Raw genomic sequence first — 13,790 nt, 5'->3', positions numbered from 1 at the left:
CTTAGAAAGTGCACTTTGTGAGAAAGATAAAACATAGAAAGAAGACTAACAAAGATTCTCACATGAGAAACCAAGAGATGAGAGAGCAAGTGAGAGAGAGAGAGAGAGAGAGAGAGAGAGAGAGAGAGAGAGAGAGAAGAGACAGAGACAGAGACAGAGACAGAGAGACTATCTGTATTATTTTGGCTAAATCTCTGCCTGGTGCCTGAACTACACATGTGTGGAATATACACATAGCAACCCAGAAGTGTAAAATAATTAAAATGTAAAATAATTACAGTGTAAAATAATTAAATAGCTACAGGAATATCTAAGAGAATAAGCTTTCGGGTAGAGTCCAAGGAAGTTACTTGTATGCTAAAATTAAAAAGACTAACAATTATCAAATTAATATAACAAAGTCTCTACATGGTTTCATCAGGTCCTAAGTAAAATCTCAAAACACTTCACATAAACCAAATTAGGAAAACAGAATCTGTGCCAAAGAAAGTAATCAACGCAGAACGGATATAGCTCAGTGTTAAAATTGGTAAGTCATGCTTTTAAAGCATGATAACTATGTGCAGTTATACAGAGAAGATGCCATATCAGCTACTGAATCTTGGGTGAGTATTTATAATCATCAAGAGGAAACTACACTTTTTAAAAATCAGTAATTACTGTCAGCTTTCTGGCCTACTGCACCTTCTTAACTGGATTCTGACCTTCTTATAAATTTATTCTTATGAAAGTCATATACAGTGGAATTTCTCAGCAGAAACTTTTCAGGTAGAAGACAGTGGAATAATATATTCAAGTGTTAAAAGGAAAAAAACATGCCAACCAAGAGACAAAAAAGTAAAAACTAGATCTTACGTCATTGCATTCAAATGAGATTCTAATAATGTCAAGCTAAATTTTGCCAATTGAAAGCGAGCATTGGTTTCCTTGGAGAGGTGGTGCTGTGGGCGACTGACTGAGATGGGTCATGATGAAATGTTCAAGTGATGGAAATGTTCTGTATCTGGATCGCAGTAGTGGTTATATAGAAGAGCAAACTTTTCAGCATATGTCAAACCATATATTTAAAAATGGATACCATATATTGTAGATAAATTTGCCTAAAAGATGAAACATAGACAAGGGAATATTTTTTTCTTTGTTCCTTTCTCCTTGTGTGTGTGCTGGAGATTGAATTCAAGGCTTTTCCAATGAGCTACAACCTGAGTTCTTTGAAAATGTTTTATTTTGAGACAAGATTTCATCAAGTTGCAAGGCTGCTCAGATTGGGCTCAAATTTGTGATGCTTAGCCTCCCAGAGTACTGGTATTACAGGCATGTGCCACCACCATGACTACCCAGGAAATTTTTTTTTTCAACTTTTTTATAGAAAGCACACAGGAAGCACCAAATATAAAGGAAAAACATAAATTAATAATTTTTATTTTAAAGAGAAAGCAGCAAAAACAAATTAACAAACACAAACACATAAACAAAACAATATAAAAACAAGCAATAGAGGATTTCACACAAGGTGATAGGAAATTAGCAATGGTTGTTGAATTACATATTGTTATCTTCAAATTGGTTACTCAGATAAACAAATATAGGCATGTAAGATTGGTCAGACAATTAAACATTAACTGCTCCTTCCAATGAAGCAATAGAAATTAGTGGTACAATTATCTTAGCTACCTTGTGTGTATATATATATTTTTTCTTTCCTTCTTTCTTTTCTCTTTTCCCTCATCCCAGTTATTCTTTCCTGATGAGCAGTTTCTTTCCCTTTCACAATATCTATTGTACTTTTCAGATTTTATGTACTCTTTCAGGTTCTTAGACTAAGGAGACAATATAATGTTTACACTTGTGAGTCTGATTTATTTCATTTATGAGTATGGTCTCTAGTTGTATCCATTTACCTATAAAAACCTCAAGTTTATCTTCCTTCATAGCTGAGAAATGTTCCATTATATAAAAATACCACATCTTTTTTATCCATTCCTCAGGTGATGGGCATTTAGATTGTTTCCATGATTTAGCTATTACAAATCACACTGCTACAAACATAGGTGCACATATATCACTGTGGTATGATGTTTTCAGCTCTTCTGGAAAAATACCCAAAAGGGAATAGGTTGGTTGAATGGGACCTCTAATCCTAGTTTACTGAGGAATCTGCAGACTGTTTCCCACAGTGGTTACACCTGTCTACACTCTCACTAACAGTGGAGAAGGGTTCATTTTCCTCCACAGCCTTCTGACTGATTTATTGCTGATAGTCATTCTTTCCAGGGTGAGATTGGAACTCAGTGTTGTTTTAATTTGCATTTGTTGAATGACTAATGATGGTGAACATTTTCTCATATATTTGTTTGCCATGTGTATTTCTTTATCTGAGAAGTATGTATTTATGTCAGATGTCCATTTTTATACAGGTTCTTTGAATTTAGGGACTTGATTTTTTAAATTCTTTAAATGTTCTAGACAGGAGTCCTTTGTCTGAGAGACAGTTGGCTAAAATTTTTTCCCCAATTCATGGGTTTTCTTTTTACTCTGTTGGTGATTTCTTTAGATGTGCAAAACCTTTTCAATAAGATGAGATCCCAGTTGTTGATTCTTTGAAATATTTCCTGTGTAGTTTGAGTTTTGTTCATGAACTCTCTGCCTACCCTTAGGTCTTCAAGATCTGACCTACTTTCTTTTCCAGTAAATTTAGTGTTACTGTTTTAATATTTGGATCTTTAATCCATTTTGACTTTAATTTGGTATATGGTGATAGACATGAGTTGAGCTTCAGTCTTCAGCATGTGGTGAATCAGTTTTTCTGGCACCATTTATTAAAGAGGCTATCTTTCTTCTAGTGAACATGTTTGGCCATTTTGTCAAAGATAAGGTGGCTGAGTGTGTTTGTAGTTGTGGCTGCATCTTCTAGACTGTTCCACTGATCATCAGGTCTCTTTTTTTGCCAATAACATGCTGATTTTATCACAGTAGCTTTGTAGGTCAATTTCAAGTCAGCGAATGCAATGTCTCCTGCCTTTTCTTTGTTGTCCAGGATTGCTTTTGCTATTTGAGGTCTCTCCTGGTTCCAGACGAATTTTAGGAATGTTTTGTCTAGATATGTAAGGTACACTAATGGTATTTTGATTGGGGTTGCATTGAATCTGTGTAACAGTTTGGGGAGTATGGCCATTTTCACAATGTTGGTTCTTCCTATCCATGAGCAAGGAATGTCTTTCCATTTTCTGAAATCCTCTTCAATCTTTTTTTTCCAGAGTACTGTAATTTTCATGGTATAGACCTTTTACTTCTTTTTCTAGATTGATTCTTCAGTATTTCAATTTTTTGGATGCTATTGTGAAAGGTATGGTTTCCTTAATTTTTCTCTCAGTGTGTTTATTGTTTATGTATAGGAATGTTATTGATTTTTGAGTGTTGACTTTGCATCCAGCTAATATACTGAATTTGTTGATTAATTTGAGGAGTCTTGTGGTGGAATTTTTGGGGTCTTCCATGTAGATTATTATGCTATCTGTGAATATGATAATTTAACTTATTCCTTTCCTTTCCTTATTACTTTCATTTCTCTCTCTTATCTAATTGGTCTGGTTACTGTTTTCAGAACTATATTGAATAGGAGTGGTGACAGTGGACAACCTTGTCTTGTTCCTGATTTTAAAGTGAAAGATTTCAGTTTTTGTCCATTTAGTATGATGTTGGTTGTTGGTTTGTAATAGATGGCTTTGATCAGATTGAATTAAAGAGCATCTATTCCTATTTTCGGTAGGGTTTTTATCATGAATGCATGTTTGACTTTGTCAAAAGCTTTTTCTGCATCTATAGAGATGATCATGTGGTTTGTGTCTTTGGCTATGTTGACATGGTGCATTATATTTATTGATTTGCATGTATTGAACCATCCCTGCATTCCTGGGATGAATCTCAGTTGGTCATGGTGTATAATCTTCTTGACAATTTGCTATATTCTCTTTGCTAATACTTTATTGAGTACTTTTGCATCTATGTTCATTAGGGAGATTGGCCTATAGCTCTGTTTTTTGGTTGGGTCTTTTTCTGGTTTTGATATCAGTATAATACTTGCCTCCAGAAATGAGTTATGGAAAATTGCTTCTTTTGCAGACTTAATAAATACTTAAAAGCTCATTATCATTAAAAGAAACTTTATGCTACCTATTCAAGAACCTAAGGCAGGAAACTCCAGAGTTTAAGGTCAAGAAGGGCAAGATAGCAAAGCTCTGTCTCAAAAAAAGAAAGCAGAAATCAGAAAATATCTACAGGATATATATTGTACTAATATTTAATTTAGTGTCATAAATAACCAATAGAATTTGAACAAATTTAATAGAATCCTACAAAATGACAGAATTAAAACAATTTTATAAAAAGATACATAAAATATCATGTTAAATAGAGAAAGTCTGGAGGCTTCCCCTCTAAAATAAGGAGAAAGATAAGGATGCCAACTATCAGTTCTCCTGTTCACTATAGTACTGGAAACATCAGCCAGAACAATCAGGAAAGAGAAAGAAATGAAAGAGATAAGTATAGGAAAATAAGAAATCATGCTATTGTTACTGGAGAGTACATGATCCTTAGAGGGAAGATCAAAAAATCCACTGAAGGGGTCCTAGGGTAGACAACTAAATTCGGCAATGTGGTAGGATACAAAACTCACCACACAAAAATCAATAGAGTAGTTGTATTTTAAAAATGAACCCAGTGAGAAAGAAACTAAGAAAACAATATTACAACAGCATCAAGAAAAATTAAATGCATGAGTTACCCTAACCAAGGAACCTCTATAACAAAAATTACACTATTCTGAAGAGAGATCAGAAAAGACATCAGAAAACAAAAATATATGCCCTGTTCCTGGATAGGTAGAACCAATATTGTAAAAATTCCCATACTTCCAAAACTGATATGCAGATTTAATGAAATCCCAATCAAAATACCAAAAGCATTGCTCACAGAGCTAGAAAAAAATAACCCTAAAATTAACGTGGCACTAGAGGAGACCTAGAACAGCAAAAACAGTTTAGAGCAATGACGGCAAAGCAGGAGGCACCAAAATCCCAGACTTCAAATTGTATTACGAAGCTATAGTGATAAAAATAGTATAGGCACTAAAACAGGCATTAAGATCAATAAAACTTAATGGAGGATGCAGAAACAACCCTAGGCAATTCAGGTATCTGATCTTTGACAAAGAAGCCAAAAATTATGCTGAAATATGCTGAGGAGGACAGCTTCTTTAACAGATGCTGCTGTAAACATTGTTCACACACACTCAAAACATTGAATCTTGTTGCTAACACAAGAGGGAGCCCCACAGCCAGAGAACTAAGATCATTGCAGAGGCCTAAGATCCTCCTCCTAAAGGTTCAGGAAAACCAGTGTCAAAGATCATACTCACATTCCATACAAAGTTATTATGAGAGAAACGTACTTGTGGAACATCTCTATAGAAAATAACTGTGCTTAGGCATGAAAATGCTAGAGGTTCTGTCCAGATCTTTCTCCAGATGAGTACATGTTGACCCAGCTGACAGTAGTAACCTCAGACTACTAAAAGCACACTTCAGCGTTTGTCAAAAATACAGAAACCTTGTACAAAGTAGCAAGTTTTCTTGGAGAAGACCACACCCACACCAGGCAGGAGCAGCACCAGATAATACTACAGAGAGCTCTAAGGCTAAAATGACCACTCAGAGGTCTCCTGAGGTTTGTCCTGAGATTCTAGGCTTTCTCAAGCTGAATCCGTTCTGGTGTAGGTGTGGTCTGCTCCAAGAAAGGTTGCTAATTTGAACAAGGTATCTGTGTTTTGACAAAACACCCGAATAGGCTGACAGCTGAAGTGTGCATTGAACTTTCCTCCTTTCTCTACCAAATACACCCTTCTCCATGCTGTGCATTTATAATAAGCATCGACATGCCAAGCTACCTTAGAGTGTGCTTCCCACAGAACACAGTGAACAAGAGCTCAAAGATATGCACACCAAGTACATCAGAACTCTAACCAAATATTGCAAAATGAGCTAAAAGATATCAAAGTAATAGAAAACATGAAATAATAGCAAATATCAGAATTTTGAAAAATTCAGTCATGAGTGATTAGGGGATGAAAAGGTTTCAAAATCAAGGATAGATCAGAAAGCAGCTAGAAATCAGAAAAAATAATTTCATAAATGAAGTCTAAATGTGGGGAAGCAGAAGAAGGAATGAGCCTTCGGGGTAAGGCTTAACCAGGAAAAAAACAAAAATACAGAAGGGGTTAAAAAAATTAAAAATAATATTAGAGAACACATTCTCTATAATTCTTTTGTAATGAAGTTTGAAACTATGCAAATAATAATGCATGATGCTAGAACCAGGAAAATCATTTCTGCTGGAGAGCAGGGAGAAAGAAATTAAGCATTTACATTAGTTAATTTTTAAACCTATTCTTTGTTAATTTAGTTATAATTAATTGATGTCCCAATTGTGATTTTATTCTTTTCTGTGTTTTAGTAGAAAAAGTACAAATGATGTCACCAGAATCTTTCAAGATACAATATATTTCATATGAAGATGTTATTACTTTATATCCTGAATTTTTTAAGTTTCCCCAGAGAATATTTTTCTTTTCTATGTAAACTCCTATGTTATATGTTCACAATTCTTCAAATGTTTAGTAACCCTAGGTTGTTCATATACATTCCAGATCATAGCACTAAATGTCTTGTTTGAGGGCTGAGGATTTAGCTCAGCGGCAAAGTGCCTGCCTGGCAAGCGCAAGGTCGTGAGTTCGGTTCCTGGTACTGGAGAAAAGCCAAAACCAAAAAATAAATAAATAAATAAATAAATAAATAAATAAATAAATGTCTTGTTTGAGAGCTCTCTATTCACGGGAAGTGTTTGAGAACTAAAGGGCTCCAGGCAAAAGAGCTGCATAAAACAATTCTTTACATTTTATTGAGGTAACCCCTAACTTCCATCAGTTCCCCAGAAAGTGGTCCTCTTGTTTCCTAGCTGCTAAGGCCTTGTAGTCATCCTGGGGCTGAAAATCTGAAGAAAGACTGGTGATGCTCCATGCTGTGAAGGCACCCACAATCCTCAGCTTTGAGTGCAGCTGCTCACAACTGTCTTGGTTCTCCTGTGTGTTTCCAGCTCAAAACATCCCTAGTGTAATCACCCTTCAAGGAAACTGCCAGTTTTATCTGGGCATGGAAGAAATACAGACCAATGCCCCTCTAATGGAAGTCTACAGTCTATTGCTGATCTGTGCACTGTTTGTTACTGGTTGATGAACGAGACATAGCACTTGGACTGTAAATGGAAAGCAACTGTGGTAGAACTTGATATTTCTGAGACACACAGACACACAATTAGTAGGCCCATCTTCTGGAACAGAGTATATAATTGCTCAGATTTTTCATAGTTTTGGTAATCCATGTTTTTTAGTGTATGTTTATTTGACAGGTAAAATTGTATGTATTTATCATTACAACAGTGTTTTGAAGTATATACACAATATGAGACAATTGAATCTAACAAAGGCATCACTTCACATAGTTATCATCTTGTAGTGAGAACACTCGACATCCACTCACCTAGCAACTTGCAATTCATTCTTCTTATACCATATGAAAGTAAAGTAAAGTGGGGTTCCTTATTCAGACAATGAACCAATCTAGGTGACCTAATTTTAAGAAAATCACCAGATGTGCTTGTGTGCTGGGAAGTAGGTTACTTCTGTTTGCTCTCCCCCTTTTTCACAGGTGTATTTTGAACTTTTTCTTATGCTTAGGACTCTGTCAATCATTCTATTTTTTTTTTTGTTTGTTTGTTTGTTTGGTTGGTTTTTCTCCGGTACCGGGAACCGAACTCACGACCTTGCGCTTGCCAGGCAGGCGCTTTGCCGCTGAGCTAAATCCCCAACCCCTTCTATTTTTATTTTTATAATTGTTTTCTGTTGCCTTGTGCCCTCCTCCCTGTCACCCTTCTTGATGTTTTTCATTACACTCTATCATCTTAGTGTATGTATGGGTTGCTATGCTAAATCTGCAAAAGTTCTGTTTACCACTTATGAAGAAGACTCCATAACAAATTCATAGATCAATATTGATCAAATGTAGTGAAAATCGAGTAAACACAAATGTACTATAAAGTATGTGTGACAAAATATACAGTGAAAGTTTAAATTTGAAATGTTGTGGTAAAAGATACTGTACATTGCCATTAATCTCCTTCAAAATATGCCCCTTCACCTCAAACACACTTATCCCATCATTCTTGCCACTTTCTAAAATATTTCCAGTTTTTTGTGAGTGACTGTTGGAAGCGTGTGAGCAAAAATGAGGTGAGTGCTGCTGCTGCGTGCCATCCAGATGAAAGTCAGGTTCATGAATACATTATGGTGTGTCCTCATCCACTTTATTCACCAGCTCTGGCACTGTGTGACTTATGCCTTTTCCCCACAGTCAAAAAGACCATAAAAAATAGATGTTTAAAATCAATTTAGGACATTGAGGCAGAAATGTAAACAAGATTAAAGACATGAAAATGACTGCCCAAACTGCTCCAGAAATGGGCAAGAATGATAGGGTAAAAGTTTTTAAAGAAAGAAGGAGTATTTTCAAGGAAATTAATAGCAAATGTGTGTCATGCTGTGATAATTTTTAAAATTAAACATTTACTATATTTTTCAATCATACTGCATTCAGTCCCCCAATGTTCTGCTTTGAAACATTGAAAATAGACTTCATAACAAAATACATAAAACAGTATTATTGGAAACAGTAAAAAATATCCATAAATTGAAATGCCACAAAATGATTGAGCACTATGAGACCAAGGAAGCTCACTTACATGCAAAATAAGTAATGATACAGGCTAAGTACATTTAATTAAATTAAACTGATAAAAATAAAGACAACATCTATATTACACATATGAAAGTTTTTCACCAGGCATAATTCTGGAGAAACCAATGACAAAATTTAATTAATGATAAAATGGAATTATTTCAATCAGAGTGGCTCACTAATGCATAATAAAACTAGAAAATAATAGCAGAAATTATTGAAATACCATTTAGGAAATATCCATTAAAATAAACATTCTATTCCCTAAAAAACTGTTTTGTTAATAAATGAGTATTGCACCTATGTTTTGGGAAGTAAAGGACCAGACAAAATAATGGAGGTGACCAACACTGAATTTAGACTTGTAGTAGTCAGAGTGCCATAATTATTTAACTAGTAAAGAAAGACAATAAATGAAATGTTCTTATCTAAGAACTGAAGGAGAGACAAAATTAGAAATAGATGTGGTATGTTTCCAACATAAAAAAGCATTATTTATGATCTTGTACACTTTAATTTGAAAACCTAACAATAAGAAGGGAGAATACTGTTATACTGTATCCTGAAAAAGGAAATTGCACATAAAATATTAACTTCAGCTTTATTCATGATCCTTGAAACAGTGTATTGGTGAACTGGAGTAGCCAATCTAGGGGATTGTACCCAAGTTCAAGTGATGCTTGTGAAGACCAGATCACAGAAGTAAAATAAGTTTAGACTATCATCTAAACTTTCCCAAAGGTCTGTAAATCTGCATTCACTATATGACATGTGACAGAAAATCGCAGAGGCAGACATAAGCTGAAACCAGGGGAAGTAATATGAGCTGAATACAACAGGAATATCACTTTCTGGAATCATTAATGTTCAATCAGAGAAAGCTGATTTCCCTCAGAGATACGAATGAAGGAATTTTGATGCAATTTTCCATACAAGAGATAGAATCAGATGACTCTCACACCCTTCTCTTTTAAATGTTGTATAGTCTGACGATAAATTTGAAGCTAGGTAGTTCCTTCTTCTTAATAAATTCAGGATGAAAGTCTTTATCTTCAGCCAAGATGAGACAGGATGTTTGATCCTTCCTTTCATTTATGCAACACACTTTGTATGTTATATAAGAAATGACTCAAAGAAGTGGTCAGAAAAGGTAGTCTAACGGCTTTCTTAGAGATTCTGCATGAAATAAAGTCCTAGCAACAATGAATAGGTCCATCTTTAATATGAGTTTTATGTTTAATGCAGTTTTATGTTTTACAAATTTATGGTATCTATTAGATACAAACAAAACTGCTGTGAAGTAGAAAAGGTATATTTTATCATTCCTATTTTCCATAAATTAAAATTTAGATACACGGAAAAATAATAGTTTAAATCATAGTTTAACCAAAGTCCAATAATTTTTGTTTTGTTTTGTTTTGGGTACCGGGAATCAAACTCAGGACCTTGTGCTTGCCAGGCAGGCACTGTGTCGCTGAGCTATCTCCCTAGCCCTTGTTTTGTTTTTTGATGCAGGATCTCACAATGTAGTTCAGGCTGGCCTTGAGCTCACTGGATAGGCTGGCCTTGAATTTACAGTGATTTTCCTGCCTCAACTTCCCCCTGAGTTCTGAGATTACAGGAGTGCCATAGCACTCCTGGAAATTTCAAATCTTAAATCATCTAATTACTAGAGTAGTAACATTTTTCCCTAACCTACTATAATACTAGGTCAAAGCTATAATCATACTGGAAACCTCATTTTAATCTGGACATCAGAGATTTATGACAAATAAGAGTACGGTAAGGGATATGAGACAAGACAAATATAAGAAAATAAATAAGGGCTATGAAGACCTTTTAGAGAATTACAAATTTAGCAAAAGAAGAGAAATACCCTTTATTGCCACATACCTTATGATTTGCCATAATGTTGAGAACAAAATATTACTACCTCTGATTTATACAGGAAAATAAAAAAGAAGAAAATATCAACTTCTAAAATATGAAAAACACTTAAGGCCACACAGACAGACAGCACACTCTCATAATTGAAATAATCTCAGACCCAATTAATTTAAATGTGTGACTCCTCTGAAAAGTGTTCTCATTATAGCGTTTTAAAAGAAAACCCAGTCTTGCCAATCACTTTCCGAATAGCCAGCTGTACATCTTTGTTCCTGAGGCTGTATACCATGGGGTTCAATAGTGGGGTGATGATGGTATAGGTCACCGTCACCAGCCTGTCTTTGCCTGATGTGTATTTAGCTGAGGGTCGCAGGTAGACAAAGGAGGCACAGCCATAATGGACAATGACCACAATGAGATGGGAAGCACAAGTGGAGAAGGCTTTTCGCTTGCCTTCAGCTGATGGGATCTTCATGATGGTGTGAACAATGAAGCTATAAGATAAGCAGATGAAGATCAAGGGGACAACGAGCACAAGGACCCCACAGATGAAGATGACCAGTTCGTTGATGTAAGTTTCAGCACAGGCAAGACGGATGACGGGTGAAATATCACAGAAGTAGTGATTGACTTTGTTGGAACCACAGAAAGGGAGGCTGAAGACCAAAGTTGTTCCCACAAGAGATATTAGAAAGCCACTAACAATACATGTTGCTGCCAGCTGGCTACACACTCTCCAGCTCATGAGAATGGGATAATGCAAAGGCTGGCAGATGGCAGCATAACGATCATAACCCATCACTCCCAGAAGCAGGCAATTGGTGACGGCAAATCCAAGGAAGAAGAACATCTGAGCAGCACAACTCATGAAGGAGAGTGTCCTAAGTATAGAGAGCAAGTTGATGAGCATCTTGGGCAGGATGACAATTGTATACAAGATCTCAGAAGTGGACAGAATACCTAAAAAGAAGTACATGGGTGTGTGGAGGCTGCGATCCAAGCGAATGACTGAGATGATTGTGATGTTTCCACTCAAGATGATCAGATAGAGGCTGAGAAAGACCACAAAGAGGACAAGCTGCAATTCCCCAAGGCTGGAAAACCCCAGCAAGAGGAACTCAGTGACAAATGAGGAATTGGCCGTGAAGAGTTGACCCTATGGAATAAGGCCAATGTGATGGGGTCCTAAGGATTTGAAAGTAAGGAATCAGATTTACTCTTATAAATTAGCTAAGATAACCTTGTTTAAATAAGCAACAGAAATGGGAGGGAGAAAAGGACTGTAAGTTATGCAGAAATTATTCTAAATTAGTATGTACCCAAACTGCTATTTTCCTGCATCTGATTTTAGTGTGAATCTGGGGACAAGTGTTGAAGTGAGAATATTGCACTATTAGCACAAATACACCTATTATCCTTATGTACAATCTCCACTTGTCTTTGCTAGAGTTCTAATCAAAACCCTTTATTTATATTAATTATTATTTTGACATCTTTATATTGATTACTTGTATATGCAACAACATCCATATCCAAGGATTCACCTTCCCCATATACACATCTCCTTTTAACACATTGTTAATTGAGAAAAACATCCATCAATTTGTCTTTGTATTTTTTGACCTTAAAGAACACGGTTTGCTTTCACTACTGTCTGTCCCATTTCTGTGAAGTCATCTATTAAAACAGCTTGCTTTAAACTACTGTTATTGTTTTAGAACTATCTTTATGATTCCTCCACAAACTCTTATCAGATGATCAATCTGATTTCTCTTTTCAGAAAACATATAGCTAGAGTAATTTAGTATTTCACCAGCATTCATCAGCTGTCCTATTTTGTTACATGTCGTACCTTTGGTATATCTGACTCAGGGGGCCAACAAACTGTCATTCCCAGGATCTTTCTGTGAATTCATGAATAGGGAGGCTCAAATACTGTAACCACATGCAGGTCTCTGATACAGTTATTGCTACTACTAGATTTTATATATTTTAATGAGAAATTCTTATGCGCTCTTAACTCCTGCCTGAATATACAGTATTCCTTTACCTGGATTCTATACCCAAATAAAAAGTTTCACAGTACTCTTATTCAAATTCTAAATTTTTGAGAAATATTTAAATTCACCATCTTCTCTTCCTCCACATACATCTTTTTTCTAAATTACCTGTAGAATTTTTTCCTTGTTTTGTGTAAGAAATGAACTCTTACCTGTGCTATACAACTGACTACCTAGATTATTTCTTCTCACTCTGAATCATCCTCCTCAATAGCAGTAGAGTTGATTTTCTATAGGTCAAATTCTATCATAGAAACAAAACTAAATGAACCTCAGTTGTCTATAAAATATTCTAGGTCCTGCACACTTTTCCCAAATGTATCTTTCTGCACTGCTGAACTAGTTTTGATTCCTCTATATACTTTGATTCATATACATTTTAGAATTTAAAAATTCTGACCAGTCACGTCATCTTGTGCTACTTTCCAGATTTGGAAATATTCCATGGTTTCTGTTTTTTTTCTTTCAACTTTGTGGCCTGCTTTCTATTTTTAGCTTAATAAGTATACTCATGAAATCTTTGCTACAGTTTCACAATTATGTATACCACTTTATCTAGGTTTCCATAGAAATCACTGGAATCATATTCACTTTGTCATTATTAATAAGTTTGTCTCTGATTCTATAAATTATAACTTGTTTCAAAGACTTTTCATCCAAAAAGTTTAAAGCAGAAAGTTAATATTATATGTTAGATTACTATTAAAGTAAGTAAATTGCTATTATTTGCTTTTCTACTTAGACAAAAATTTCATAAAAGTCTGAAGTTTGAATACAACTAAAAGCTTAACTTCTATTTCTAGATATCTTTAAATTGCCTTATTCCCAATTTCATAAATGAGGAACATACAGTAGATATTCGGCTATGCAAAGTCCCCATTAGTGTTCTTTCTGAGATATCATCTCTGCCTTTTCACTTTCCCTGACTGATTACTTTACTCATAACTAAGGTAAACAGATGACAGCTCAGGGGAAAAGTCAACATTGCTTAAAT

The 13,790-nt window shown here is 35.2% G+C and overlaps 1 protein-coding gene across 1 annotated transcript; it reads right to left on the bottom strand.

Annotated features, from left to right (window-relative positions):
• Positions 1-7,246: 7,246 nt before the first annotated feature.
• LOC102026850 (olfactory receptor 10R2-like) lies at positions 7,247-12,627 on the bottom strand. The gene is made up of 3 exons (XM_005400314.2): positions 12,589-12,627; positions 10,961-11,892; positions 7,247-7,349 (listed from the first exon to the last, which is right to left on the bottom strand). The coding sequence occupies exons 1-3, from the start codon at positions 12,625-12,627 to the stop codon at positions 7,247-7,249; spliced, it is 1,074 nt and encodes a 357-aa protein (XP_005400371.2).
• Positions 12,628-13,790: the final 1,163 nt, after the last annotated feature.

The sequence above is a fragment of the Chinchilla lanigera genome, unplaced genomic scaffold (assembly GCF_000276665.1).
Source record: "Chinchilla lanigera isolate Chin_1 unplaced genomic scaffold, ChiLan1.0 scaffold00067, whole genome shotgun sequence".
NCBI classification, from domain to species: Eukaryota; Metazoa; Chordata; class Mammalia; order Rodentia; family Chinchillidae; genus Chinchilla; species Chinchilla lanigera.
This window is presented reverse-complemented; position numbering and strand designations above follow the sequence as displayed.